The following is a 27,493-nucleotide window of genomic DNA, read 5'->3' as shown; positions in this document are numbered from 1 at the left end:
CAGCAGTGGGGCAGCCCTACACCGACAATACCTACAGCTATGGGGCAGCTCTACGTCGACCCCATCCCTCAGCTATGGGGCAGCCCCACGCCGGCCCCATCCCCCAGCTATGGGGCAGCCCCCCAGCCCCCCAACCCCTCAGCAGTGGGGCAGCCCTACACCGACAATACCTACAGCTATGGGGCAGCTCTACGTCGACCCCATCCCTCAGCTATGGGGCAGCCTCCAGTCCCCCCACCCCGCAGCTGTGGGGCAGCGCCCGGAACAGAGCGGCTCTGTGCTCGCCCAGCTGCGGCTGCGGGGCAGCGCTCGCTCCTCCCCGCGTCCCGGCGCGGCCGGTGGGACAGAGGCGGATTGTGCGCTGAGCTGCGCGCTCCCGCAGCCGTGGGGCCGAGGGGGGGGGCGGGCCGGGAGCCCCCCGGGCAGAACCCGCGGCTTCATCCGGAGGATGACCGGGAACGTGAAGGTAGGGGACCCCGGACGGGGGGCAGGGAGTGGGACCCGAAAACGCAGCGCTGGGGTTGGAGACACTGAAATGTGGGGAGAGGATGGAGAGCCCAAAATGTGGGGGGAGGATTGGAGACGGTAAAATGTGGGGAGGGGGGACCCAATGTTTGGGGAGGGGATGGGGGACCCGAAAATGTGCGGAAAGGATGCGGCCCCAATGTGTGGGGGGAGGATGGAGACCCCAAAATGTGGGGAGGGGGACCCAATATGTGGGGAGGGGATGGGAGCCCAATATGTGGGGTGAGGGTGGGGATACCAGAATGTGGGGAGGGAATGGGGGACCCCAAAATGCAGCGTTGGGATTGGAGACCCCAAGATGTGGGGAGGGGGGACCCAATGTTTGGGGAGGGGATGGGGGACCCGAAAATGTGTGGAAAGGATGCAGCCCCAATGTGTGGGGGGAGGATGGAGACCCCAAAATGTGGGGAGGGAAACCTCAAGATAAGGGAAGGGGGTGGGAGACCCCATGATGTGGGGAAAGGATTGGGGACCCCAAAATGAGAGTGGGGACCCCAAAGTGTGGGGAGGGGACGGGGACCCCAAAATGTGGGGATGAGGACCCCATACTGGGGGGAGAAGCTGCGGGGACCCCAAAATGCGGTGTGGGGTTGAGGAGCAGATGGGGACCCCAAAAAGCAGTGCTGGAATGGGGGCTCCAAAATGCGGTGCTGGAATGGGGAACCCCAAAATGCAGCACGGGGTCTGGGGGCCCCAAAACGTGGGGAGGGGATGGGGCCGTTGTGGGGCAGCCGTGGGGCTGCTGCAGGGCCGCTGTGGGGCCGCTATGGGACTGCGTGGCTGCCATGGGGCTGCTATGGGACCGCTGTGGGGCTGCCATGGGGCTGCTATGGGACCGCTGTGGGGCTGCTATGGGGCTGCTATGGGACCGCTGTGGGGCTGCCATGGGGCTGCTGTCGGGCTGCTATGGGACCGCTGTGGGGCTGCCATGGGGCTGCTATGGGACCGCTGTGGGGCTGCTATGGGGCTGCTATGGGACCGCTGTGGGGCTGCCATGGGGCTGCTATGGGGCTGCTGTGGGGCTGCTATGGGGCTGCTATGGGGCTGCTGTGGGGCTGCCATGGGACCGCTGTGGGGCTGCCATGAGGCTGCCATGGGGCTGCCATGGGCCCGCTATGGGGCGCTATGGGGCCGCTGTGGAGCCGCTATGGGACACTGCGTGGCAGCCTTGGGGCCGCTACGGGGCGCTACGGGGCGCTACGGGGCCGCTGTGGGGTCGGGGCAGCGCCCACGCAGCGGCGGAGGAAACGAGGCGAAGGAGCAGCGGAGTGCCGCTCTGTGCGCCGGGCGCTGCGCCGCTTCGTGTCCCCGGCGCTCCCGGTGTGGGGCGACCCGGCGCTCCCAGCCCGGTGTCCCGGTGTCCCGGTGTCCCTGCGCTCCCGCTCCGGTCGCAGCGCCGCTGTGCCCCCCCCCCCCCCCCCCCCCCCCTTCCCGCTGTGTTCCGGCCCCGCACCGCCCCCCCCCCCCGCGCTCCGATTGCATCAGCGGCGCTGGGCGGCCCTGCCCCCCCCCCTCACCCCCCCCCCCCCCCCGGTGCCGCCGCGGGGATTTGGTGACTTTGTGCCCCCAAAGGGCTCCGGGCGTCCCGTCCCCCCCAGCCCCAAAAACGGCTTTTAGGGCTTTTGCGCCCCGCCTCCGCCCCTGCAGCCCAATGGGGGCAAATGGGGGCAGAAGGGGCGCGGGGGGCCGCGGCTCAGTGACCCCCCGTCCCATAGCGACCCCGCGAGCTGCTGACCCCACACAACTCCCTCATAAACCCCCCCCCAAATCCCTGCGGGGTCCGGGAACAGCGGGGGGGCACCGGGGGGGGCACCGGGGGGGGGGGGACATCGGTGGGGTGGGGCAGGAAGAAATGGGAAACCCCATAGGGGAACCCCATGGGATGGGGGTGACGTGTGGGGCCACTGGGGGGTTATGGGTTCAGTGGGGGTTATGGGGTGATGGGGGTCACTGAGGGGAGTTGTGGGGTCACCGGGGGGGGATGCGGGACCGCTGGGGAGGGTTGTGGGGTCACCAGGAGGTTGTGGGGTCACTGGGGATGTGGGGTCATCGAGGGATCTGGGATGGTGGGGGGATGTGGGGTCAGGGGGGACGTGGGGTCACTGGAGGGGTGCTGGGGTCATTATGGGATGCGGGGTCCCTGGGGGGTGTGGGGTCGTGGGGGGTTATGGGGTCGTTGGGGTTATGAGGTCCCTGGGGGATGTGGGGTCAGCAGCTTGTGGGGTCGCTATGGGATGTGGGTCGTGGGGTCACCAGAAGGTCTGAGGTCGTGGGGGGATTTGAGATCATTGGGGGGTTATGGGATTATTGAGGGGGGTGCGGGGTCACTGGGGGGGTCATGGGGTTCACAGGGGCTCGTGGGGTCATCGTGGGGGTGTGGGGAGTTATGGGGTCGTGGGGGGACGTGGGGTCACTGGGGAGGTTGGGGGGTCAGTGGGGGATGTGGGATCACGGGGGGGCGTGGGACCGCTGGAGTTATGGGGTCAGTACGGAAAGCGGGGTCCCGGGCTGCGGGGTGTTTGCGGGGCGCCTTTGGGCGGCGGTGCGGTTCGGTGCCCGCAGCTCCGCGCGGTTCCGGTGCCGGGGGGGCCGTGGGTGGGACCGGCCCGATTGAGGAAGCGCGGAGCGGCGCGGGGCGCCATGCACGGCCGGGGGGCGCCGGCGGTGAGCGGGGAGGGGGGGACGGGGGGGACCCCAAAAGGAGGCGTGCGGGGCGGAAGTGGGGCGGGGGGGAGAAGAGCTGGCGGAGCTGCGGGGCGGCGCGGGGCGGCGGAGCCACGGCGGCGGCCGAAAGGGAGGGGGGGGGGAGGCGGGACCGCGATGCGAGCGTGGCGACCCACCGACATTGGGGTCACATCGACATTGGGGTCACAGACAGACATTGGGGTCACATCGACATTGGGGTCACATCGACATTGGGGTCGCACCGACATTGGGGTCCCCCCTCGGGATCGGGGCTCCCCCTGGACGTCGGGGTCCCCCCGGATGTCGGGGTCCCCTGATATCGGGGTTCCTCCATAGGTCCGGGGGTCCCCACAGACGTCGGGGTTCCCCCACAGATATCGGGGCTCCCCGCGCCCTGCGGTCCCGCAGATGTTGGGGTCCCGCATGTTTTGGGGTCCCGCAGATGTTGGGGTCCCCGTGGGTGCGGGGTTGGGGTCTCCTATGGGCGCTCATTACGGTTCCCCACGGACATCGGGCTCTCCACGTGGCCCGGGGGGTCCCCAGGGCCGTGGGGCGCCCCATAGATCTTGGGGTCCCCAGAGCCGTTGGATGCCCCATAGATCTCGGGGTCCCCAACAGACTTTGGGTCTGCGCAGCCACTGGGCGCCCCATAGATCTCGGGGCGCCCCATAGCTGTTGGGATCCCCACGGCCGTTGGGTGCCCCACAGATCTCGGGGTCCCCTGGCTATGGGGCAGCCCCCCCCCGCCCCCCGTCTCCCCGCGCTGCGCTTCCTCCCCCCCCCCCACGTGACGCTCACGGGGTTTTCCGCCTCCCGCCCCACACATCCATGGGGCCGCCCCACATCCCGCCCCACATTCTGCCCCTCGGGAGGGCGGTGGAGCGAACCTCGGCTGCGCGTTTCCTTCCGTCGGTGTGGGGTTTTTTCAGGGGAAGGGTGGAGCGCGGCTCGACGCCGCCCCACAGATATGGGGGAACGCCCTGCCCTATGGGGAAAAGTTGTGCCCTATGGGGGGAGCTGGGCCCTATGGGGAAAAGTTGTGCCCTGTGGGGGGAGCGGTGCCCCTTGGCTGTGGGGCGGCGTTTGGGGGAAGTGGAAACGAAATTTGCATGGAGGCTTTTGCTCCGGGGAAGGAAATGCGCTGTGGGGCACAATGGGGCGCTGTGGGGCACAATGGGGAGCTGTGGGGCACAATGAGGTGCTATGGAGCACAGTGGGGCGCTGTGGAGCACAGTGGGGCGCTGTGGGATGCTGTGGGGTCAGCCCGGATCCCGCACCCCCGCGGCTCTATGGGGCACAGCTGGGGCCCATCGGTGGCATCACAGGGAAGTTTGGGGCTGGGATTTGGGACGTCGCTCTGGGGTTTGGGACCAAGGCTTGAGATTTGGGACCCGGGTTTAGGATTTGGGACCGGGCTTTGGGAACTGATTTTGGGATCGGCTTTAGGACCAGGACTCAGGGTTAGGAGGGGGCTTTGGGTCAGGGTTTGGAGTTTGGGGTTTGGGATCAGGATTTAGGATTTGGGACCGGGATTGAGGAGCTGGGGGTGGGGTTTAGGATGAGGAGTGAGGAGGCGGATTTGGGGTTTGGGTCCGGGCTTTGGGGCCGACGTTTGGGGCCAGCGTTTAGGATGAGGATTGAGGATTTGGGAACCGGCTTTGGGACCCAGGTTTGGGGTTCGGGACGGGGGTTTGGGTTTGGGCTTCAGGAGCCGCTTTGGGTGCAGGGCCGGCATTTGGGGCTGCTCGGTTCCGCCCCGCCGCCCCCCGCGCTGCCCCAACAAAGGCGCGCTGTTGGCGCTGTGGGGGCGGCCCGGAGCTGCGACCCCCGGGGCGCAGTGGGGCGGTGCCAACAATAACGTTTGTGCGCGGCCCACGGCGCCGCTATGGGTCAGCGGGGCTTATGGGGCTGCCGGCACTTATGGGGTCAGCGGGGCTTATGGGGCTGCCGGCACTTATGGGGTCAGCGGGGCTTATGGGGCTGCTGGCACTTATGGGGTCAGCGGGGCTTATGGGGCTGCTGGCACTTATGGGGTCAGCGGGGCTTATGGGGCTGCCGGCACTTATGGGGTCAGTCGCGCTTATGGGGCTGCCCTGCACTTATGGGGTCAGCGATGCTTATGGGGCTGGCAACCCGTATGGGGGCTGCCTGCACTTACAGGACTGGCCATTGTTATGGGGCCAGCTGTTCTTATGGGACTGCCCTGCTTATGGGGCTGCCTGTGTTCATGGGGTCAGTGGTGCTTATGGGGCTGCCTGCACTTATAGGACTGCCTATGCTTATGGGGCTGGCCACTCTTATGGGGCCAGCTGTTCTTATGGGGCTGCCTGCACTTATGGGGCCGGCAGGACGAGGTGTTGCTGAGGACCCCAGAAGCCTCTCCAGGTGCTCCGTCCCCACTGCTCTGCTGTCCCTTATGGGGCGTTGGGGTCACACGGCCATGTAGGGTGACGCCCCCCCCCATTTGGGGTGATGCCCCCCACTGGGGTCACGTCCCCGTCCCCCCCCCGCCCCTTTTAGGGCGATGCCCCACCGATGGGGTTTTTCCCCCCCCGGGCTGGGGATGACGGCTCCCCCCACAACAGTGGGACCCCATCTTTATGCCCATGGGGGGAGGGGGGGGGTGACCCTATGGGGTGACCCCAATTCCGACCCCTCTCCGCCCCGTAGCGCCGGAGCGGCCCCCGACCCTAAAACAAAGAGCCCGCGGCTGCACGAGGCTGTGGGGCCGCCCCCGGGGGGGGAGGAGCCCTATAGGGCGGGGGGACGGGGATGTCCCGGATCGCGGCGAGGGGCGATCGGAGCGGCAAGGTGGGAGCGGGGGGGGAAACCCCATAGCGGGGAGGGGGGCTGTGGGGCCGGGGGGGCACCCATAGCCGGGGGGAGGGGGGAGTTGTGGGGCCGGGAGGGAGAAAACCCCATAGCGGGGGGAGTTATGGGGCCGGGGGGGGGGGAGCGGCAGTGTGTGAGGAAGGGGGGGGAATCAGAGGGTCGGGGTTTTGTCGGGGTTGTGGGGTTTGGGGTGACGGGGTTGTGGGGCTTTGTCAGCTCTGCTGTGGGGTTGTGGGGCTTTGTGTGGTTCCGGGGTTTTGATGGAGTTTTGGGGTTTGGGGTCACGGCGCTTTGTTGGGTTGATGGGGTTCTGTGGGGTTCGTTGTGGGGCTTCGTTGGGGTTCCGGGCTTTTGTCAGTTATGGGGTGTTGAGGTTTGGGGCCGTGGGGTGGTTATGGGGTGATGGGGCTTTGTTGGAGTGGTTCCGGGGGTTGGGGTGATGGGGTTACAGGGCTTTGTGGGGTTGGTCGGGGGTGGGAGGTTATGGGGCTTTGTTGGGATGGCGGTGGGGCGGTGGGGCGGTGGGGCGGTGAGGTTATGGGGCGGTGAGGTTATGAGGCGGTGAGGTTATGGGGCGGTGAGGTTATGGGGCGGTGAGGTTATGGGGCGGTGGGGCTGCGTGCGGTTCGGGGTTGGCGGTGGTTCCGGGCGCTGCTGGGGCTCCTTCGGAGTTTTGGGGTTGGTTTTGTTGTTTTTTTGGGGGGGGGGTCGTCGGTGTCGCGATTCGAGGCTTCGGACGGCGCCGTGTCGACGTTTGCCGGTGTTTATCGGGACCGGACCGGGATCAGTCGGGATGGATCGGGATCGATCGGGGCTCTGTCGGGGCTGATCGGGGTTCTGTCGCGTCTGTCGGGAGCGGCGGGGCGGCGATTCGCTCGGGGCTCCGGCCGTCGCTCGGTGCCGCCGTTCCGTCCCGTCCCACGCGGGGTTGGGGCGCGCGTGGACCGCGAGCGCTGCGGAGCGGCCCATTGTGCGGGGAACAATGCGGGCCGCCCCACCGAGGCCCCCCCCCCCGTTCCCGTTCCGCTTTGTGTGCGGCGCTGCCCGGCGCCGCGGGGGGGTGGGGGGGGGGCTCTTCCTGCGGCGGAAATGGCCGTTATTGTCCGGGACACAAAGGGGGGGCGGGGGGAGCTGAGGCGCGGAGACCCCCGGGGGGGGGGGTGGGACCGAAAGGGGCGACGAGCCGCCGGGGGGGGGGGGCAGAGGAAGGGGCGGAATGACGGGGGGGGGGAAATGAGGCACGGAGACCCCGGGGGGGGGGGGGTCATAAAGTTGGGGGGGGGAGGTGGAGGCGTAGGGACCCCCAAGGGGGGGGATGGGGGCTGGGGGGGCTGGGGTCCCGCAGGGGACGTAGGGCGCAAAGAGCCCCGGGTTGGGGGCGGAACGGGGGCTGGGGGGCAACGCTGTGCGCCCCCCCCCCCCTCCGGTCACGTGGTGCGGCGGCGCTGCCGTGAGTTCGTGCGGCCTCAGCTGGGGGGGGGGGCGGCGATCGGGGCGGATTTTTGGGGTCGCCGTTTTGGGGTCGGTTTGGGGCTCAGCGTCGAGGATCTCAGCCCTGGGGGGGGGGCGGCGTTGGGGGGGGTTGGTGTCTCCATTTTGGGGTCTCGGCAGTGGGGAGGGGCTGCTTGCGAAATGTCTGCTGGGAGATCGGGGCCCCGGGGGGCTCGGTTTTGGGGGCTCGGTTTTGGGGTCTCGGTTTTGGGGTCTCGGTTTGGGGTTCGAGTTTTGAGGACCTCGCTTTGGGGTCTCAGGTCTGGATCCCAGTTTTTGGGGTCTCTGTGTTGGAGCCTGAATTTGGAATCTCTTTTTTTGGGGTCCCGGTTTTGGGGGCCGCAGTTTTGGGGTCTCAATCTGGGATCTCTGTTTTAGGGTCTGAGTTTTGAGGACCTCACTTTGGGGTCTCACTTTTTGGGGTGTCAGTTTTGGGGAGCCCAGTTTGGGGGTCTCCATTTTGGGGTCTCTGTTTTGGGCTCTCAGTTTTGGAGTCTCTCAGATTTGGGTCTCATTTTGGGGTCCCCATTTTGGGGCTCATTCTGGGCTCGGTTCCCACGCCCTCATTTTGGGGGGGCTGTGACAGCTGGGGGGGGGGGCGGATCGCAGCCATTTGGAGCGCGGCCACCAGCCTCAGCCTGCAGCTGTCAGTGGGGGGGGGCACAATGGGGGGGCGCTGGGGGGTCCCCGCTGCAGTGCTGTGAGCCCCCATTTCCTGCAGCACAACCGACTGTTGGTGACCCCAAAAGCACGGGGGGGGGGGATGGGGGGGGTCCCATTATAGGCATTGGGATTGGGAGCCGGGGGGGGGGGGTGGATTTAGGGGCTGCGTGTGAGGGGCGTTGGAGTTGTCGGCTGCTTTGGGGTCTGGGGGGGGGAGGTTCGCTTTTTTGGGGTCATTTGATCCCATTTGGACTTTTTGGGGTGAAGCCCCCCCCCATCACCCCCCATTACTCCCAGCGCCCCCATGGGAGGAGTGCAGTGGCGTTGGGGTTTGGGGGGGGGGCTGCGGTGGGGGTCGCAGTGTGAGTGCTGTGCCCCCAAACCCCAAACCCACAGGGGTTATTTGGGGTCAAGTGGAGATCTGCCTGTGGGGGGGGGGGGGGGGAAGGGGGGGACCCTATGGGGGGGGGGGGGGTCCTTGAGGGGCCGAACCCCTGTGCGTCCCTGTGGGTCAGCGATGGGGGGGAACTGGGGTGAGGATGGGAATTGGGATGGGAACGGGATGGGATGGGGTTGGGATAATGGTGGGAACTGGGAGGGAATGGGATGGGATGGGAATTGAGAAGGGGGTGGGATGGGATGGGAACAGGAATGGGGTGAGGTGGGAGCTGGGAATGATGGAAGTGGGGACAGGGAGCGATGGGGTGGGGATGGGGGTGATGGGGTGGGGATGGGGGCAGCAGGATGGGGGCAGTGGGATGGGGATGGGGGCAATAGGTGGGGATGGGGGCAGTGGGTTGGGGCAATGGGATGAGATTGGGGGCAGCGGGATGGGGGCAATGGGACGGCAGTGCCATCTCTGGGGGGCCATATTGGGGTGGGCGCAGGGCCCCCCGGCGCTGCCCCATAGCGCTGAGCTGCCCCCCACGTGTTGCTGTGGGGCCGCCCCACACGTGGGCCCCGCTGTGCCGCGCAAGGTCTGGGGGCGCTGGGGGGTGGCGGCGTGGGGGGTGGGGGGGGGCGGGGGGGGGGGTTCACACGTCGGAGCATCCGCCGCCGTCGCCGTGGAAACGCGCTGGGGAGCCGCGATCGGGCGCCCGCTTCCCTCGGTTCCCTCGGCTCCGCCGCGCCGCCGCTATGGGGGATCCTCCGCAGGGCCGGGGGGCGGCCGGGGGTCGGGGCGCCGCGCCGGGGGGTCCTGGGGGCCGCGGCCCTACGGGGAGATCGAGCGGCCGTGCTGTGGGGCAGAGCAAGGAGAGGATGAAGGAGGGCAAGGAGAAGGACGCGCGCTACACCAACGGGCACCTCTTCACCACCATCACCGTGTCGGGGATGACCATGTGCTTCGCCTGCAACAAGAGCATCACCGCCAAGGAGGCCCTCATCTGCCCCAGTGAGCGCCGGGGGGCCGGGGGGGGGTGGGGGGCCGGGGGGCGGCTGTGGGTCAGGCTGTGGGGTGGCTGTGGGGTGGCTGTGGGGCGGGTTGTGGGATGGCTGTGGGGTGAGCTGTGAGCTGTGGGGTAGCTATGAAGTGGGGTGTGGGGTGGGTGTGGGGCAGGCTATGGGGCGGCTGCGAAGTATGCTATGGGGCAGCTGTGGGGTTGGGTGTGGGGTTGGGTGTGGGGTGGCCGTGGGGCAGCTGTGGGATGGGTTGTAGGACGGCTGTGGGGTTGGATGTGGGGTGGCCGTGAGGCAGCTGTGGGGCAGCTGTGGGGTTGGATGTGGGGTTGGATGTGGGCTGGCCGTGAGACGGGCTGTGGGGCGGCTGTGGGGCGGCTGTGGGGTGGCTGTGGGGCAGGGAGCTCGGAGCCCCGTGTTGCACCATGGGCTCTGCGCCGTGGGCCGGTGCTGCAGCGCTGCGCTGCCGCAGGGGTGGGCGGCTGCTGCTGGGACTGCTGCGTCTGTGGGGCAGCATCCCTCAGCCCCACACGCTGCTATGGGGTGCGTGCTGCTCTATGGGGTGATGCTGCTATGGGGTGATGCTGCTATGGGGCAGCGCTGCGCTGTGTTCCCGCTCCTTTAGGAGCGCACTGCAAGGCGCTGTGAGCATCGCCGTGGGGATGTCGCCCCATAGGGGAAGGGGGGGGGGTGCGGGACGGGGGGACGTGGGACAAAAGGACGCGGGGACGTGAGGTGTGGGGACGGAGGGACGTGGGGCACGGGGACAGAGGGACATGGGGGTGTGGGGACATGGAAGTTGGGGACGTAGGACACAGATGGAGGGATGTGGGGATGTGGGGCAGAAGGACGTGGGGACGTGGGGGTACGAAAACGGGGACAGAGGGACATGGGGACACATGAAAATGGGGACATGGGGGCGTAGGACACGGGGGGACAAGGACGTGGGGACGTGGGGACGTGGGGCTGGAGGAGATGGGGACAAACGGACAACGGGGTGTGAGGTGTGGGGACAGAGGGACGTGGGGGCATAGGACACAGATGGGGAATGGGGACAGAAGGACACGGGGATGTGAGACATGGGGACAGATGGAAGTGGGGGCAGGGGGACGTGGGGGCGTGGGACCCGGTGTCACAGGGCCGTGGGGCACAGGGACAGGGGGACAGGGGGATGTGAGACACAGGGCCGTGAGATGTGGGGGGCATAAAACAGGGGGACATGGGGGCAGGGCGCCGTGGGGCTGGGGGCTGCGCCCCATAGATGTCGGGCGGGGGGAGCTGGGGGGGGTCCTCATCCTCATGGTCACGTCGTGTCCCCCCCCTTGGCAGCCTGCAATGTCACCATCCACAACCGCTGCAAGGACACGCTGCCCAACTGCACCAAGGTGAAGCAGAAGGTGAGCGGGGGGGGGCGGGGGGTTTGGGGGTCGCGGGGGGCGGTGGGGGGGGGCGACACCGCGGTGACAATGTGCCCCCCCCCCCCCTCCCCCCCCCCCCACAGCAGCAGAAGGCGGCGCTGCTGAAGAACAGCACAGCGCTGCAGTCGGTGTCACTGCGCAACAAGAGTGAGTGGGGGGCGGCGGCGGGGGGGGGGGGGGGACCCTCCGTAAGGGTTGGGGACCCCTGGGATGGGTTGGGGGTCACCTTGATGGGGGCTGGGGACATTTTGGGGACCCCCTGGGTGGGTTGGGGACCCCTGGGTGGGGCCATAGGGCAGGTTGGGGACACTTTGGGGTGGGTTGGGGCCATGGGGGGCAACTGGGGACCCTCTGGGATTCGCTGGGGACGTTTGGGGATTGGTTGTGGCCATGGGGGTGGGGTGGGGACCCCCAGGGATGGACTGGGGACCCCCTGAGTCGGGTTGGGGACGTTTTGGGATGGGGTCACGTGGGGTGACTGGGGACCCCCTGGGATGGGTTGGGGACACCTTGGGTGGGTTGGGGGCACCTGGGGGACCCCAGGATGGTTTGGGGCCACCTTGATGTGGGCTGGCGACGCTTCGGGGACATCAAGGGTGGTTGGGGACCCCCAGGGATGGATTGGGGACGCCCTGAGTCGGGTGGGAGACATTTTGGGATCGGGCCACGTGGGGCGACTGGGGGCCCCCAGGGATGGGGTGGGAGCAGATTGAGGTGGGCCGGGGGGGGTCGGGACCCCCTGGGTGGGCCGGGGGCACCCCGTGTGGGGTGGGGGCACGTGGGGGGGGGGGGGGGGCGCCCAGCCGGGGGTCTCCCTGCGGCGCTGGCTGCGCTGACCCCATCCCCCCGTCCCCCCATCCCAGCTGCCCCCCGCGAGCGCCCCAACTCGGCCGTTTACCCCTCGGAGAGCTTCCGGCAGTCCCTGCTGGGCCCGCGCCGCGGCCGCCCCTCGCTGTCCCTCTCCAAGAGCGTCTCCACCACCAACATCGCGGGGTGAGGGGGGCGGGGGGACCGGGGGGGGGCCTGGCGATGACCCAAGAGGTGGCCCTGGGGGGGGGGGGGTCCTTCGGGGTGTCCTTGGGGTGTCCCAAGAGGTGGCCCTGGGGGGGTCCTGGGGGGGTGCTGGGGGGTCCTGGGAGGGTCCTGGGGGGGTGCTGGGGGGTCCTGGGGGGTCCTGGGGGGCTCCTGGGGGCTCCTGGGGGGGTCCTGGGAGGTCCTGGGGGGTCCTGGGGGGCTCCTGGGGGGTCCTGGGGGGGTCCTTCCGGTGTCCCTGGGGAGGGGTCCTCGGGTGTCCCTATGTGTGACCTTCAGGATGTCCCTGCGGTGTCCCTGCGGTGTCCCTGGGGTTGGACGCCCCCAGTCACCGCCCCCGCTGTGCTGTTGTCCCCTCCCCCCCAGGACGTTCAATGACGAATCGGCGCTGGGGATTCGCCGCATTCTGTCCCAGTCCACCGACTCCCTGAACGTCCGGAACCGCACGCTGTCTGTGGAGTCCCTCATCGACGAAGGTGGGGACGCGGGGGTTTGGGTGGAGGGGGGGTGTGAGATGTGGGGACGCGAGGATGGGGGGATGTGGGGGTGGGGGTGTGAGATGTGGGGACGGGGGAACACGGGGGTGTGGGGACACGGATGGGAATTGGGGACACAGGGATGTGGGACACGGAGATGGGGACTGGGGACACGGGGATGTGGGGATGGGGGTGTGGGCATGGGGGAACACGGGGATGAGGGGAGATGGGAACGTGGGGACATGAGGACACAGGGATGGGGATTGGGGACATGAGGACACAGGGACATGGGGACACAGGGATGGGGATGGGGGACGTGGGGACACAGGGACATGGGGACATGGGGATGGGGATTGGGGACATGGGGACACAGAGATGTGGGGACACAGGGATGGGCATTGGGGACATGAGGACACAGGGACGTGGGGACACAGGGACATGGGGACACAGGGATGGGGATGGGGGACGTGGGGACACAGAGACGTGGGGACACAGGGGTGGGCATTGGGGACATGGGGACACAGGGACGTGGGGACACAGGGGTGGGCATTGGGGACATGAGGACACAGAGATGTGGGGACACAGGGATGGGGATTGGGGACGTGGGGACACAGGGACATGGGGACACAGGGATGGGGATGGGGGACGTGGGGACACAGGGACATGGGGACACAGGGACATGGGGACACAGGGATGTGGGGACACAGGGATGGGTATGGGGGACGTGGGGACACAGGGGTGGGCATTGGGGACGTGGGGGCACGGTGACACGGGGCCCCGCCTGCAGGCCCCGACGCGGTGGTGCAGCAGCTGCTGGCGGAGCTGGAGGCGGACGAGCGCGACTTCGCGGCCGACTCGTGGAGCCTGGCGGTGGACGGCGCCTTCCTGCAGCTGCAGCGCGCCGACGTCATGAAGCGGCAGGACGTCATCTATGGTGAGACGGGGGGCGGGGGGACGGGAATGGGGACACGGGGGGTGGCGATGGGGATCGGGATGCGGGGGTGTGGGGGTGTGGGGAGGGACGGGGGTGTGGGGATGGGGACAGAAAGGGGACTGGGGTGGGGATGTGGGGATGGGGGGTGGGGATGGGGGGACGGGTTGGGGTGTGGGGACACGGGGGTGGGACAGTGGGGGACGTGGGGACGGGCGGGACGCAAGGGGTGAGGATGCAGAGCTGGGGGACAGGAACGGGGATGTGGGGATGGGTCGGATGGGGGACGGGGACACGGGATGGGGGGTGGGGGGGTTTGGGTTGGTTGGCTGGGGGGGGGACAGAGATGGGGACGTGGGGACTGGTGGGAAATCCAGGGTGGGGACAGGGGATGTGACTGGGGAGAGAGACGGGGACGGGTGGGGGTGTGGGGTGGGGACGCAGGTGGGGACATGTGGGGCTGTAGGTGAGGGGACGCAGGTGGGGACATGGGGCTGCGGGGGGGGCTGCAGAGCTGGGGTCGCGGGGACGGGTAGCAGGGGGACGTGGGCTCCCGGCCGGGCGCTCGTGCAGCTGCGCCGTGGGGCAGGACTGGGCCGCCCCGCCTGGGGGCCGCGCCGTGACCCCCGCTGACCCCCATCCCCCCAGAGCTGATGCAGACGGAGCTGCACCACGTGCGCACGCTGAAGATCATGGGCAGCGTGCTGCGGCGCGCCATGCTGGAGGAGCTGCAGCTGCAGCCCGGCGCCGTCAACGCCGTCTTCCCCTGCGTGGATGAGCTGAGCGCCCTGCACCAACGCTTCCTGGCGCAGCTCCTGCAGCGCCGCCGCCTCTCCCTCGTGGGGGGCAGCAGCAAAAACTTCGTCATCCAGCGCCTGGGGGACGTCCTGGTCAGCCAGGTATGGGGGGGGTCCTGGCATGGGGGGGTCCTGGTCAGCTGGGTATGGGGGGTGGGGGGGGGGTCCTGGTATGGGGGAGGTCCTGGTATGGGGGGGGTCCTGGCATGGGGGGGGTCCTGGTCAGGCAGGTATGGGGGGGGTCCTGGTGCGGGGGGGGTCCTGGTCAGCTGGGTATGGGGGGTGGGGGGGGGGTCCTGGCATGGAGGAGGTCCTGGTATGGGGGGGGTCCTGGCATGGGGGGGGTCCTGGCATGGGGGGGTCCTGGTCAGGCGGGTATGGGGGGGTCCTGGTGCGGGGGGGGGTCCTGGTCAGCTGGGTATGGGGGGGGGGTCCTGGCATGGGGGGGTTCTGGTATGGAGGGGCTCCTGGTCAGTCAGGTATGGGGGGGGGGGGGTCCTGGCATGGGGGGGTCCTGGTCAGCCAGGTTTGTGGGGGGGGGGGATCCTGGTATGGGGGGGGTCCTGGTCAGCTGGGTATGGGGGGGGTCCTGGTGTGGGGGGGGTCCTGGTCAGCCAGGTATGGGGGGAGGGGAGTCCTGGCATGGGGGGGGTCCTGGTCAGGCAGGTGGGGGCGCTGGCGGTACCAGGGCACATCACGATGAGCCCCATGGGGTCACTGGGTGGCACTGGGAAACATCGTGGCCACCAGCTGAGGGCACTGGGGTCACTGTGGCACTGAGGGGCGCCCTGGTCAGCCAGGGGAGGACAGTGAGGTGACACTGGGTGGCACCGGGTGACGTGGGGACAGTGGGGGGGCGCTGGGGGACATCCTGGTCTGCCTGGGGGGGCAGGGGGGCACTGGGGGATGTCCTGGTCAGCCCAGCAGGGGCACTGGGGGCACTGGGGGCACTGGGGGGCGTTCTGGTGAGCCGGGTGGGGGGACGGCGCAAGGATGCTGATCAGGTGGCACTGGGGAACGCTGGGTGGCACTGGGTGACATCCTGGGCACCAGGTGAGGGCACCGGGATGACTGGTGGCACGGGGGGGGGTTGAAGTCCTGGTGGGCCAGGAGGGGGCGCTGGAGTGACAGCGGGTGGCAGCAGGTGACACGGTGGCCATCAGGGTGGGGGCAGGGGTGGCTCTGGTGACGATGGGGGACGTCCTGGTTGTCCCAGGGGGCACTGGGAGATGGTCATGGCGCGGGTGGGGACAGCGAGGTGCAGGGGGGGAAATGGCGGCCATTGCAGCGGGGACGGGGGTGGCATCGTGCCCCCATGGGAGCTGCAGTGGTGCTGGGGGGCAGCCCTGCTTCCCCATCATTCCCCATTATTTCCCATCATTCCCCATCATTCCCATCATTCCCCATTATTTCCCATCATTCCCCATCATTCCCATCATTCCCATCATTCCCATCATTCCCCATTATTTCCCATCATTCCCCATCATTCCCCATCATTCCCCATCATTCCCACCATTCCCATCATTCCCCATCATTCCCCATCATTCCCCATCATTCCCACCATTCCCATCATTCCCCATCATTCCCCATTATTTCCCATTATTCCCATCATTCCCCATTATTCCCCATTATTTCCCATCATTCCCATCATTCCCCATCATTCCCATCATTCCCCATCATTCCCCATTATTTCCCATCATCCCCATCATTTATTCCCATCATTCCCATCATTTATTCCCATCATTCCCCATTATTTCCCATCATTCCCCATCATTTATTCCCATCATTCCCATCATTTATTCCCATCATTCCCATTTTTATTCTCATCATCCCCATCATTGATTCCCATCATTCCCATCATTGATTCCCATCATTCCCATTTTTATTCCCATCATTCCCATTATTTCCCATCATCCCCATCGTTTATTCCCATCATTCCCATCATTTATTCCCATCATTCCCATTTTTATTCCCATCATCCCCATCATTTATTCCCATCATCCCCATCATTTATTCCCATCATTCCCCATTATTTCCCATCATTCCCATCATTTATTCCCATCATTCCCATTTTTATTCCCATCATTCCCATCATTCCCATCATTCCCATTATTTCCCATCATTCCCCATTATTTATTCCCATCATCCCCATTATTTATTCCCACCATTTCCCATCATCCCCATCATTCCCATTATTTATTCCCATTATTTCCCATCATCCCCATCATTTATTCCCATCATCCCCATCGTTTATTCCCATCATTCCCATCATTTATTCCCATCATTCCCATCATTCCCATCATTTATTCCCATCATTGATTCCCATCATCCCCATCCTTTATTCCCACCATTTCCCATCATCCCCATCCTTTATTCCCATCATTCCCATCATTGATTCCCATCATCCCCATCCTTTATTCCCACCATTTCCCATCATCCCCATCGCTGATTCCCACCGTTCCCCTCAGTTCTCAGGGCAGAGCGCAGACCAGCTGCGCAAATGCTACGCCGAGTTCTGCAGCAAACACAGCGCGGCGCTGCGCGAATACAAGGAGCTGCTGGCGCGGGACAAACGGCTGCAGGCCTTCGTGCGGGTAAAGGGGGGGCGGGGGGAGCTGCTGCCGGCCGCTGCGCCCCACTGCGCCGCCCCCCCACAGCCCCCTGCCCCACAGCTCCTTTCCCTATAGCTCCATTCCTCCATTCCCCCACAGCCCTTCCCCCGTAGCTGCATTCCCTATAACTCCATTCCCCCACAGCCCCCTGCCCCACAGCCCTTTCCCCAGAGCCCCCTTCCGCCAAAGCCCCACAGCCCCATTCCCTGCTTCCCCCATGGCTCCAATCCCCCACAGCTCCATTCCTCCACAGTTCAGCTGCTCTGTGCCCCACAGCTCCATTCCCCCACAGCTCCATCTTCCTCCCATCCCCCATCACTCTGTTCCCCATTCCCCCACTTCCCCATCCCCCACTCCCCACCCCTCAGCCCCCCAACCCCCCCCGCCCCGTTCCCCACCTGCTCAACCCCCAGAGCCCACATTCCACCCCCCCATCCCTCAGCCCCCCGCACCCCCCCATCCCCCACCCCCCATCCCGTGCCCCCCCCATTCCCACCCCTCAGCCCCCCTATGGACTCACACCCCGTCCCCCCGCCCCCCATTCCCCACCCCCGCCCCCCCCCAGCCCCGCAGCCCGTTGCCCGCTCCCCTCACCCCCATCCTCCCTCGGCCCCCCATCCCCACCCCTCTGCTGCCGTCCCGCAGCGCATGGCGCGCTCCCCGCTGCTGCGGCGGCACGGCGTCCCGGAGTGCATCCTGCTGGTCACGCAGCGCATCACCAAATACCCGGTGCTCATCGAGCGCATCCTGCGCAACTCCCGAGGTGCGGCCCTGGGGGGCGCTGCTGCGCTATGGGGAGGCCGTGCGCTATGGGGCGGTGCAGCGCTGTGGGGCGGTGCAGCCCTATGGGGTGGCTGTGCGCTGTGGGGCGGCTGTGCGCTGTGGGGCGGTGCAGCGCTGTGGGGCGGCTGTGCGCTATGGGGCGGCTGTGTGCTGTGGGGCGGCTGTGCGCTGTGGGGAGGCGGTGCGCTATGGGGCGGTGCAGCGCTATGGGGCAGTTGTGCGCTGTGGGGAGTGCTGAGCTATGGGGCAGCTGTGTGTTATGCGGCGGTGCAGCGCTATGGGGCGGCTGTGCGCTGTGGGGCAGCTGTGTGCTATATGGCGGTGCAGCACTGTGGGGCAGTTGTGCACTGTGGGGCAGTGCTGAGCTATGGGGCGGCTGTGTGTTATGCGGCGGTGCAGCGCTATGGGGCGGCTGCGCGCTGTGGGGCAGTGCTGCGCTATGGGGCGGCTGTGTGTTATGGTGCCTATAGGGCGGTGCTTATGGGGCGGTGCTTATGGGGCGCCCCACACTCCTGTCGGCAGAGGACGAGGCGGAGGCGGCGGAGCTGAGCCGCGCCCTGGCGCTGGTGAAGGACCTCATCTCCGCCATCAACGCGGAGGTGCGCGAGTACGAACTGCGCATGCGCCTGTACGACGTGTACCGCCGCGTGGACGGCCGCGCCAAACTGCAGCTGCGCGCCGACGGCCGGCCCGGAAGCGGAAACGACGCCGGAAGCGGCTGCGCCACCTTCGGGCGGGACGAACTCCTGCGCCGGAAGTTGCTGCACAGCGGCTGCGTCCTGTGGAAAACCGCGGCGGGGCGCTTCAAAGGTGGGGGGGGCGGGGTCACGTGGGGCGGGGGTCACGGGGTCAAAGGTTGAAAAGTCACGCGAGGATCGTTGGGGGCGTCTGGGGCTCCGTGAGGCTCAGTGGGGCTCAGTGGAGCTCTATGGGGCTCTGTGGGGCTCTATGGGGCTCAGTGGAGCTCTATGGGGCTCTGTGGGGCTCTATGGGGCTCAGTGGAGCTCTATGGGGCTCAGTGGAGCTCTGTGGGGCTCAGTGGAGCTCTGTGGGGCTCTGTGGGGCTCCATGGGGCTCAGTGGAGCTCTATGGGGCTCAGTGGAGCTCTGTTGTGCTCAGTGGGGCTCTATGGGGCTCAGTGGAGCTCTGTGGGGCTCAGTGAAGCTCTATGGGGCTCAGTGGGGCTCTATGGGGCTCAGTGAAGCTCTATGGGGCTCTGTGGGGCTCTATGGGGCTCAGTGGAGCTCTGTGGGGCTCAGTGGAGCTCTATGGGGCTCAGTGGGGCTCTATGGGGCTCAGTGGAGCTCTATTGTGCTCAGTGGGGCTCTATGGGGCTCAGTGGGGCTCTGTGGGGCCGCAAAGTGCTGACAGCCCCTCCCCCCAGACGTGCTGCTGCTGCTGATGACGGACGTCATCGTGTTCCTGCAGGAGAAGGACCAGAAGCTCTCCTTCCCCACCACGGTCAGCCCCACGCCGCCCCACGCGGCCCCCAGCCCCACAGCCCCACCCTGCGAAGCCCCGTCACCCCCCGCCCCTTCCCCGTTCTCCACCCCCAACCCCGCACCCTGCAGCCCCCGCCCCACACCTCAACGCCCCTCACGCCCCCTGTTCTCCTCACAGCCCCCCAGCCCCCCCATCCTCTCAGCCCCCCCCCACACCCTGCAGCCCCCCCTCATTCCCCAAAAGCTCATTGCCCCAAGCCCCACACATCCCTGCATCCCCATCATCCCCCAAACCCCTCGTCCCCCCCCACCTCCTCCCCGCCAACCCCCTGCTCCCCCTCCCACCCCCCTCCTCCCTCACCAACCCCACCCCCCCACCCCTTGCCCCCCAACCTCCCACCTCTGCACCCTCATTTCATGCCCCCCCACTTCCTCCATTCCCCCCATCGCCCCCCCTCACGTCCCCAGCCCCACAACCCCATCTCACATCCCCCAAAACCCACAGCCCCCCCCACCCCCTCTCCGCTCCCCACCCCCCAACCCCTACCTGCTGCTCCCACCCCCCATCACCCCCCATCTCACCCCCCCCCATACACACTCTCTGCACTCCCCCCGGCTCACCCCCCACCCATCACACCCCTACAGCCCACACCCCCATCTCCCACCCCCCAAACCCCACATCCCCCCAAGCCCACCCCATACACACCCCCATCTCACACCCCCATCTCACACCCCCAGCCCCACTCTCCATCTCTCACTCCCCCTCAAACCCCCTCCACCCCCCCAGCAGCTCCATCTCACCCCCCCTTACCCCACCCAGCCCCACATATCCCCACCCCATGCACAGCTCCTTCATGCTCCCCACCCCCTCATCCCCCCACCCCCATCTCCCAGCCCCCAAACCTCACCGCTCCCCAACCCCCACCCCATACACACCCTCTCTGCTGCCCCCACCCCCCATTTCTCCCACCCCAATTCCCACATCCCCATCCTCAAACCCTCCCCACCCCCCCGCAGCTCCATCTCACACCCCTTACCCCCCACATCCCCCCAACCCCCACCCCATACACTCCTCCACACCCCACCCCATGCACCCCCCACTCACACTCCCCCCCAAACCCTCCCCACCCCCCAGCAGCTCCATCTCACACCCCTTTACCCCACACGTCCCCCCAACTCCCCCCCCCCATTCACACCCCCAGCCCCCCACCCCTGCCCCCCTCCCCCCCGCCGACCCCCGGCTCCGTGCCCCCCCAGGACAAACCGGCGGTGATTTCTCTGCACGAGCTGCTGGTGAGGGACGTGGCCAACCAGGAGAAGGGGCTTTTCCTGCTCAGCGCCGCCCCCCCCGAGATGTACGAGCTGCACGCCGCCTCGCGAGACGAGCGCACGCTGTGGATGCGCCTCATCCAGCAGGCCGTCAGCCAGTGAGCGGGGGGCTGTGGGGACGGGGGGCAGCCGGGGGGCTGGGAGGGTGAGCGGGGGGCTGCGAGCTGAGCTGCGCCGGGGGGCTGAGCTGGGAGGTGCTGAGCGGCCATGTGGGGCTGGAGGGGGGGCTGTGGGGGGAAATGTGGGGAGGAGGGGGGAGCCGGGGGGCTGGGAGGGGGGCTGGGGGTGTTGGAGGGTGGTGTGGGGCCGTAGGAGGGCGGGAGGGGGGGCTGGGGGGCTGGGGAGCGAGTTGGGGGTGAGCTGTGGGGCGCTGTGGGATGGGGGGGGCTGAAGTGTGAGCTGTGGGGCGAGGTGGGGGTGTGCTGGGGGGTGATGTGGGGCCGCGGGGCTGGGGAGTGAGCTGGGAAGTGAGCTGTGGGGCACTGGGGGGATGGGGGGAGCTGGGGGGCTGGGGGTGAGGTGGGGGGGTGATGTGGGGCTGTGGGGTGAGCCGTGGGGCTGGGAGATGGGCTGGGGATGAGGTGTGGGGCACTGCGGGGGGGGTGCGGTGCTATGAGGTTGGGGCACTGTGGGGTGCTGTGGGGTGTTATGGGGTGCTGTGGGCTGTTATGGGGTGCTGTGGGGCGCTATGGGGTGCTGTGGGGTGTTATGGGGCGCTATGGGGCACTATGGGGTGCTGTGGGGCGCTATGGGGTGCTATGGGGTGTTATGGAGTGCTGTGGGGTGTTATGGGGTGCTATGGGGTGTTATGGGGCGCTGTGGAGTGTTATGGGGTGCTATGGGGCGTTATGGAGTGCTGTGGGGTGTTATGGGGTGCTATGGGGTGTTATGGGGTGCTATGGGGCGTTATGGAGTGCTGTGGGGTGTTATGGGGTGCTATGGGGTGTTATGGGGTGCTATGGGGTGTTATGGAGTGCTGTGGGGTGTTATGGGGTGCTATGGGGTGTTATGGGGCAAACTATGGGGTGTTATGGGGTGCTATGGGGCGTTATGGAGTGCTGTGGGGTGTTATGGGGTGCTATGGGGTGTTATGGGGCAAACTATGGGGTGTTATGGGGTGCTATGGGGCGTTATGGAGTGCTGTGGGGTGTTATGGGGCGCTGTGGGGCACTGTGGGTGTTATGGGGTGCTATGAGGAGCTGTGGGGTGCTATGGGGTGTTATAGGGCACTGTGGGGCACGGTGGGGCGCTGTGGGGTAGTGGGATGCTATGGGTGCTGTGGGTCACTATGGGGCGCTATGGGGCGCAGTGGGGCGCTGACGCGGTGCCCGCAGGTGCCCCAGCCGGCAGGATTTCCCGCTGGTGGAGACGGAGGTGGAGGCGTCGCTGCGCAAACTGAGGGGTGGGCGCCCGCGACCCCGACCCCGTGACCTTGTGACCTTATGACCCCTGACCCCACAGCTCACCCCGCTGCTCACCCCGTGACCCTTGACCTCTGACCCCTTAGAGCACCTACAGCGGCGGCCCTGTGACTTCTCATCCCGTAACCTTATGACCCCGTGACCCCAAGATCACCCCATAGTGCCACTGCTCACCCTGTGACCCCTGACCTCTGACCCCACAGAGCGCCTGCAGCAGCCCTGTGACCCTTCACCCTGTGGCCTTATGACCCTTGACCCCTCAGCTCACCCCACAGTGCCACTGCTCACCCTGTGACCCCTGACCTCTGACCTCTTAGAGCACCTGCGGCAGCCCTGTGACCCCGCATCCCCACAACCGCGCTGCCCCTCTGACCATTGCCCCCTGACCTCTGACCTCTTAGAGCGCCCACAGCAGCGGCCCTGTGACCTCTCACCCTGTGACCTTATGACCCCATGACCCCAAGCTCACCCCACAGCCCTGCTGCTCGCCCCGTGACCCCTGAGCTCTGACCCCATAGAGCAGCAGCCCCGTGACCCCACGTCCCCATGACCCCGCTGCCCAGGCCGCGCCCTCTGACCCCTGACCCCTGACCTCTGCCCCTCAGAGCGGCTGCAGCAGCAGGACCGGCAGATCGCGGCGCTGCTGGAGGAGAAGCTGGCGCTGTTTGCGGACATGGAGGCGCTGAGGGGGGGGGGCGACGACCCCACGGCCCCCGGCCCCCCCGCCCTGCTCCACAGCGACCCCAATGGGGGCAGCAGCACCGCGCTGCTGCTCAGCGCCATCAGGGAGGGTGGGCGATGGGGGGTCAGAAAGGGGGTGGGATGGGGGGGGGGCACGAGGGGAGGTGGGATGGGTGGGGGGGGTCAGAAAGGGGGTGGGATGGGGTCAGGATGGGGGTCAGAAATGGGTGGGATGGGGGGGGGGGTCAGGAAGGGGGTGGGATGGGGGTCAGAAATGGGGTGGGATGGGGGGGGCCACGAGGGGAGGTGGGATGGGGGGGGGGGGGTCAGGAAGGGGGTGTGATGGGGGTCAGGATGGGGGTCAGAAATGGGTGGGATGGGGGGGGGTCAGGAAGGGGGTGGGATGGGGGTCAGAAAGGGGGTGGGATGGGGGGGGGCACGAGGGGAGGTGGGATGGGGGGGGTCAGGAAGGGGGTGGGATGGGGGTCAGGATGGAGGTCAGAAATGGGGTGGGGGGGGGTCAGAAAGGAGGTGGGATGGGGGTCAGGATGGGGGTCAAAAATGGGTGGGATGGGGGTCAGGGTGCAGGGATCAGAAATGGGGGGGTGGGATGGGGATGGGGGGGGAACATGGGGGGAGGTGGAATTGGGGTGGTTGAGGTGGGGGGTCAGAAATGGGGTGGGATGGGGGGTCGGGGGGAAGTCAGGATGGGGGTCAGAACTGGGGGGGTAGAATTGGGAGGGGGGGTAACAGGAGGTGGGATTGGGGTGGGGGGGGTGGGGGGGGTGGGAGGGGAGGGGTGGGGGTCACAAATAGGGAGCTGTGATGGGGGGTCAGAAATGGGGGGCTGGGATGGGGGGAGGGGGGTGGGGTGGGGGTTGGGGGAAATGGGGGTAAAGGGGATAACGGGGGGGGATCGGGGATGGGGGGGGTCAGAAATGGGGGGTGAGGAATGGGATGGAATGGGGGGGGAACGGGGGGAGGTGGGATTGGGGGGTCAGGGTGGGGGTCACAAATCGAGTTGTGATGGGGGGGGGTCACGTGAGGGGCAGCAATGGGGAGTTGGGGGGGGATCACATGGGGGGACCAGAGTGGGGGGGGGGTCAGAGTGGGGGGTCACAAACAGCTGGGGGGGGGAGGGGGGGATGGGTTTGGGGAGCCGAGCTGTGGGGTGGGGGTCACAGTCGGGGTGGGTGTGGGGCTGACGGGGATGTGGGGCTGACGGGGTCTCTGGTGGCGCAGTGGAGGCCTGAAGGAGGCGTTGGTTCGGGATCGGGAGTGCGGCAACCACAGCAACGGCTGCGTCGGACCCACGGCCACCAGTCAGTGGGGGGCCGGGGGGGGGGGGCCGGGGGGGCACGTGTGGGGCACGCTGAAGGACGGGGTGGGGCACGGCATGGAGCGCTGTGTGGGGCACAGGGTGGGGTGTGATGTGGGCATGGGGTGGGGGATGCTATGGGGCACAGTGTGGGGCATGGGGTGGGGGGTGCTATGGGGCACGGTGTGGGGCACGGTGTGGGTGTGCTGTGGGGCACGATGTGGGGCATGCTGTGGGGTGTGCTGTGGGGCAGAGTGTGGGGCATGGGGTGGGTGTGCTGTGGGGCAGAGTGTGGGGCATGGGGTGGGTGTGCTGTGGGGCACGGTGTGGGGTGCGGTATGGGGGAAGGTTGGTGCGGGGGCACAGCATGGGGCGCGCTGTGGGGCACGGTGTGGGGTGCTTGTGGGGCACAGCATGGGGTGCGCTGTGGGGCGAGCAGCAGATGACTCCACAGCCTCCCCCCACGTCTGACCCCACAGATGGTGACACCGACAGTTTGAATGGGGCCGTGGAAACGTGTGGGGCGGATTCAGATTCCGGACAGCGGGTGGGTGTGGGGTGGGTGTATGGGGTGGGATGTGGGGTGGGATGTGGGGTTGATATATGGGGTGGGATATATGGGGTGGGATGGGTTGGGTGTGGAGTGGGATATATGGAGTGGGATGTGGGGGTATATGTGGGGTGGGATATATGGGGTGAGATGTGGGGTGGGATGTGGGGTGGGATATATGGGGTGGGATGTGGGGGGGGGATATGTGGGGCAGGAGGCGATGGGTGGGGTGTGGGGTGAGATTTATGGGGCGGATGTGTGGGGTGATGCCGTGTTTTCCCTACAGGATGGAAATGGCAACCAGGTGCTGCCCCGCGCGTCCCAGGAGGTGAGAGGGGCGCTGTGGGGCCCGCCGTGGGGCGCTGTGGGGCAGAGCGTCATTTTCCCCCCTCTCCCCACAGGAGGTCAATCAGCGCCTGAATAACCTCTACAGCCTCCTGCTGGAGCTGCAGGTCTGTGGGGCGGCGCTATGGGGCGCTGTGGGGTGCTGTTATGGGGCTGACACTGTGGGGTGTCCTGGGTGGTGCTGTGGGGCGCTGTGGGGTGGCATTACGGTCAGTCTGGTGCTACAGGGCTCTATGGGGCTGACGCTGTGGGGTGCTGTGGGATGCTCTGAGGTGCTGTGGGGCTGACAATATGGGCTGTGGGGCAGCTCTATATGCTGTGGGGCGTTATGGGGCGGCTCTATGCTGTGAGGCGCTATGGGATGCTATGGGGCGGCTCTATGTGCTATGGGGCGCTATGGGGCAGCTCTATGTGCTATGGGGCGCTATGGGGCGGCTCTATGTGCTATGGGGTGCTATGGGGTGGCTCTGTGTGCTATGGGGCGCTATGGGGTGGCTCTGTGTGCTATAGGGCGCTATGGGGCAGCTCTATTGCTATGGGGCGCTATGGGGCAACTATGTGCTATGGGGCACTATGGGGCGGCTCTGTGCTATGGGGGTGCTATGGTGCTATGGGGCAGCTCTATGTGCTATGGGGCGCTGTGGGGCAGCTCTATGTGCTATGAGGTGCTATGGGGCGGCTCTATGTGCTATGGGGAACTATGGGGCGGCTCTGTGCTATGGGGCAGCTCTATGTGCTATGGGGCGCTATGGGGCGGCTCTATGTGTTATGGGGCAGCTCTGTGTGCTGTGGGGCGCTATGGGGCCGCTCTGTGGTATGGGGTGCTATGGGGCGCTATGGGGCCGCTCTGTGTGCTATGGGGTGCTATGGGGCCGCTCTGTGGTATGGGGCGCTATGGGGCGCTATGGGGCCGCTCTGTGCCGTGGGGCGCCGTGGCTCCGCCCCACACCGCCCCCCCCCTCCAGGCTCAGGCGGCGCTGCAGGACACGCGCTGGGAGCTGCAGCTGCACGCGGCTCGCGGCTCGGCGCCGCCCCCCCGCAGCCCGCCGCCCCCCGGCGCCGCCCCCCCAACGCCGCCGCCGCCGCCGCCCCCCCGAGGCGCAGCTGTCGTTGCTGCAGCGGCAGCACGCGCTGTTGCAGGAGGAGCTGCAGCGCTGCCGGCGGCAGCTGCACGAGCGCGCGCAGGAGGCGGCGGCGCTGCGGGGCCGCCTGAGGGACGCCGAGGGGGCGGCGGGGCGGCGCGGAGGAGCGACGGCAGGGGGCGCTGCGCTGCAAGGAGAGCAGGTGGGGGGGGAGAGGAGGGGGGGGGAGGAGGGGAGGATGGGGGGTATGGAGGGGGAGGGGGGGTCTTGTGGGGGGCTGTTTGGTGGGGGGGGTCCTGGGGAGGGGTTTTTGGGGGGGGGTCCTTGGGGAGGGAGATGGGGGGGGAGTTGTGGGGTGGGGGTTCCTGTGGGGGGAGGTGGGGGCTTGGGGGGCTCCTGAGGGAGGGGTGGCTCTGATGGGGGCTTTGGGAGGGGCCGATGGGGGGAGATGGGGGGGGCGGTTGTGGGGGGGGTTGTGGGGGGTTCCCATGGGGTTTTATGGGGGGGGGGGGGATGGGGGGGATGGGGGGTTTGTGTGGGGGGGGGGAGGGGTTTAATGGGGGGGGAGATGAGGAGGTGGGGGTTGGGGGGTCCGTGGGGCTTTTTGGGGGGGGTCTTGTGGGGGGGGGGGCCATGGGGGGGCATTGAGGCGGGGCTCCGAAGGGTTGGTGGGATTTGGGGGGGCTCCTTTGGGCTCGCCGTGTCCCAGGGGCGCCCACCGCTGACCCCCCCCAAATGTCCGCAGCGTTCCCCCCCCGGCAGCCCCCCCCCCGACGCCGCCGTGCCCCCCTTCCTCCCCCCGCCCCCCCCGGAGCCCCACCAGGACCCCGCGCCCCCCCTGGGGGGGGTGGACGCCATGCAGGAGCTGCTGGAGCCGTGTGAGCGCTCCCCCCCCGGCAGCCCCCGAGGTGGGTGCAGCCCCCCCTGGCGGTGGGGACCTCGGGGGGGGGGGGGGCAAAACGCCCCTGTGGGGGTTGGGGGGGGGGGGGGGGAGGGGGGCACTGTGTGCTTCACTGGGGGGGGCGGTTGTGTCATGGGGGGGCACAGAGCCTCTTGTTTGGGGGCTCATGGGGGGGGGGGGGGATGTTGCCCTTAATTGGGGGGGGGACAGGACAGGAAATACTGCCCCTAATTGGGGGGCACTGAGCCTTTATGGCAGGGGGGGGGGGTTACAAATGGTCTCTTTTTGGGGGGGGGGCACAGTGGCCACAAGTGGTGGGGGGTCCATGGGGGTTTTTGGGGGGGGGGGGGAATGTTGCCCTTTGGGGGGGGGGGGGGCAGCGCCCTTTCTGGGGGGCCACATTGAACTTTATTGGGGTTTTGGGGGGGGGCAGCAGCCCTTAGCGGGGGTTTGGGGGGGGGGGGGCTGAATCGCCCCAACTGGGGGGGGGGGCAGTGATGGCGGGGGGGAGGGGCAGATCGTCTGCTTTGTTGGGGGGGGGGGAGGGCTCACATTGAGCCCCTTATGGGGGGGGGCGGGGGGCGGTGCTGTTGCTGCTCTTGGGGGCCCTGCGCCCCCCCCCCTTTTACACCTTGAGGTGGGGGGGGCTGACGCTGCGCCCCCCCCCCAGATTTCCTGCGGATGCACGACATCCCCGAGGAGGGGGAGCTGCGCGAGGGGGACGCCTGCGGCTCGGACACTTAGCGCCCAACCTCACCCCCCCCAACCCCCCCCATGCAGC

At 67.6% G+C, this 27,493-nt stretch overlaps 1 protein-coding gene across 1 annotated transcript; it reads left to right on the top strand.

Annotated features, from left to right (window-relative positions):
• Positions 1–371: 371 nt before the first annotated feature.
• ARHGEF2 (Rho/Rac guanine nucleotide exchange factor 2) lies at positions 372–27,493 on the top strand. Its single transcript, XM_052665399.1, is given in 23 exon segments — positions 372–466; positions 9,445–9,589; positions 10,924–10,991; positions 11,096–11,159; positions 11,876–12,005; positions 12,411–12,520; positions 13,308–13,454; positions 14,100–14,350; positions 16,717–16,842; positions 17,506–17,623; positions 18,166–18,453; positions 19,028–19,104; positions 20,343–20,512; positions 21,749–21,816; positions 22,441–22,640; positions 23,772–23,838; positions 24,314–24,381; positions 24,671–24,712; positions 24,786–24,836; positions 25,695–25,838; positions 25,840–26,013; positions 26,557–26,719; positions 27,383–27,493. Coding segments are annotated over 23 exon segments (2,763 nt in total). The 5' UTR covers positions 372–448; the 3' UTR covers positions 27,457–27,493.

This window comes from Tympanuchus pallidicinctus, unplaced genomic scaffold (assembly GCF_026119805.1).
Source record: "Tympanuchus pallidicinctus isolate F22 unplaced genomic scaffold, pur_lepc_1.0 scaffold66, whole genome shotgun sequence".
In the NCBI taxonomy this organism is placed as follows: Eukaryota; Metazoa; Chordata; class Aves; order Galliformes; family Phasianidae; genus Tympanuchus; species Tympanuchus pallidicinctus.
Note: the sequence above shows the minus strand (reverse complement) of the source record. Positions and strands in the feature narration are given on the sequence as shown.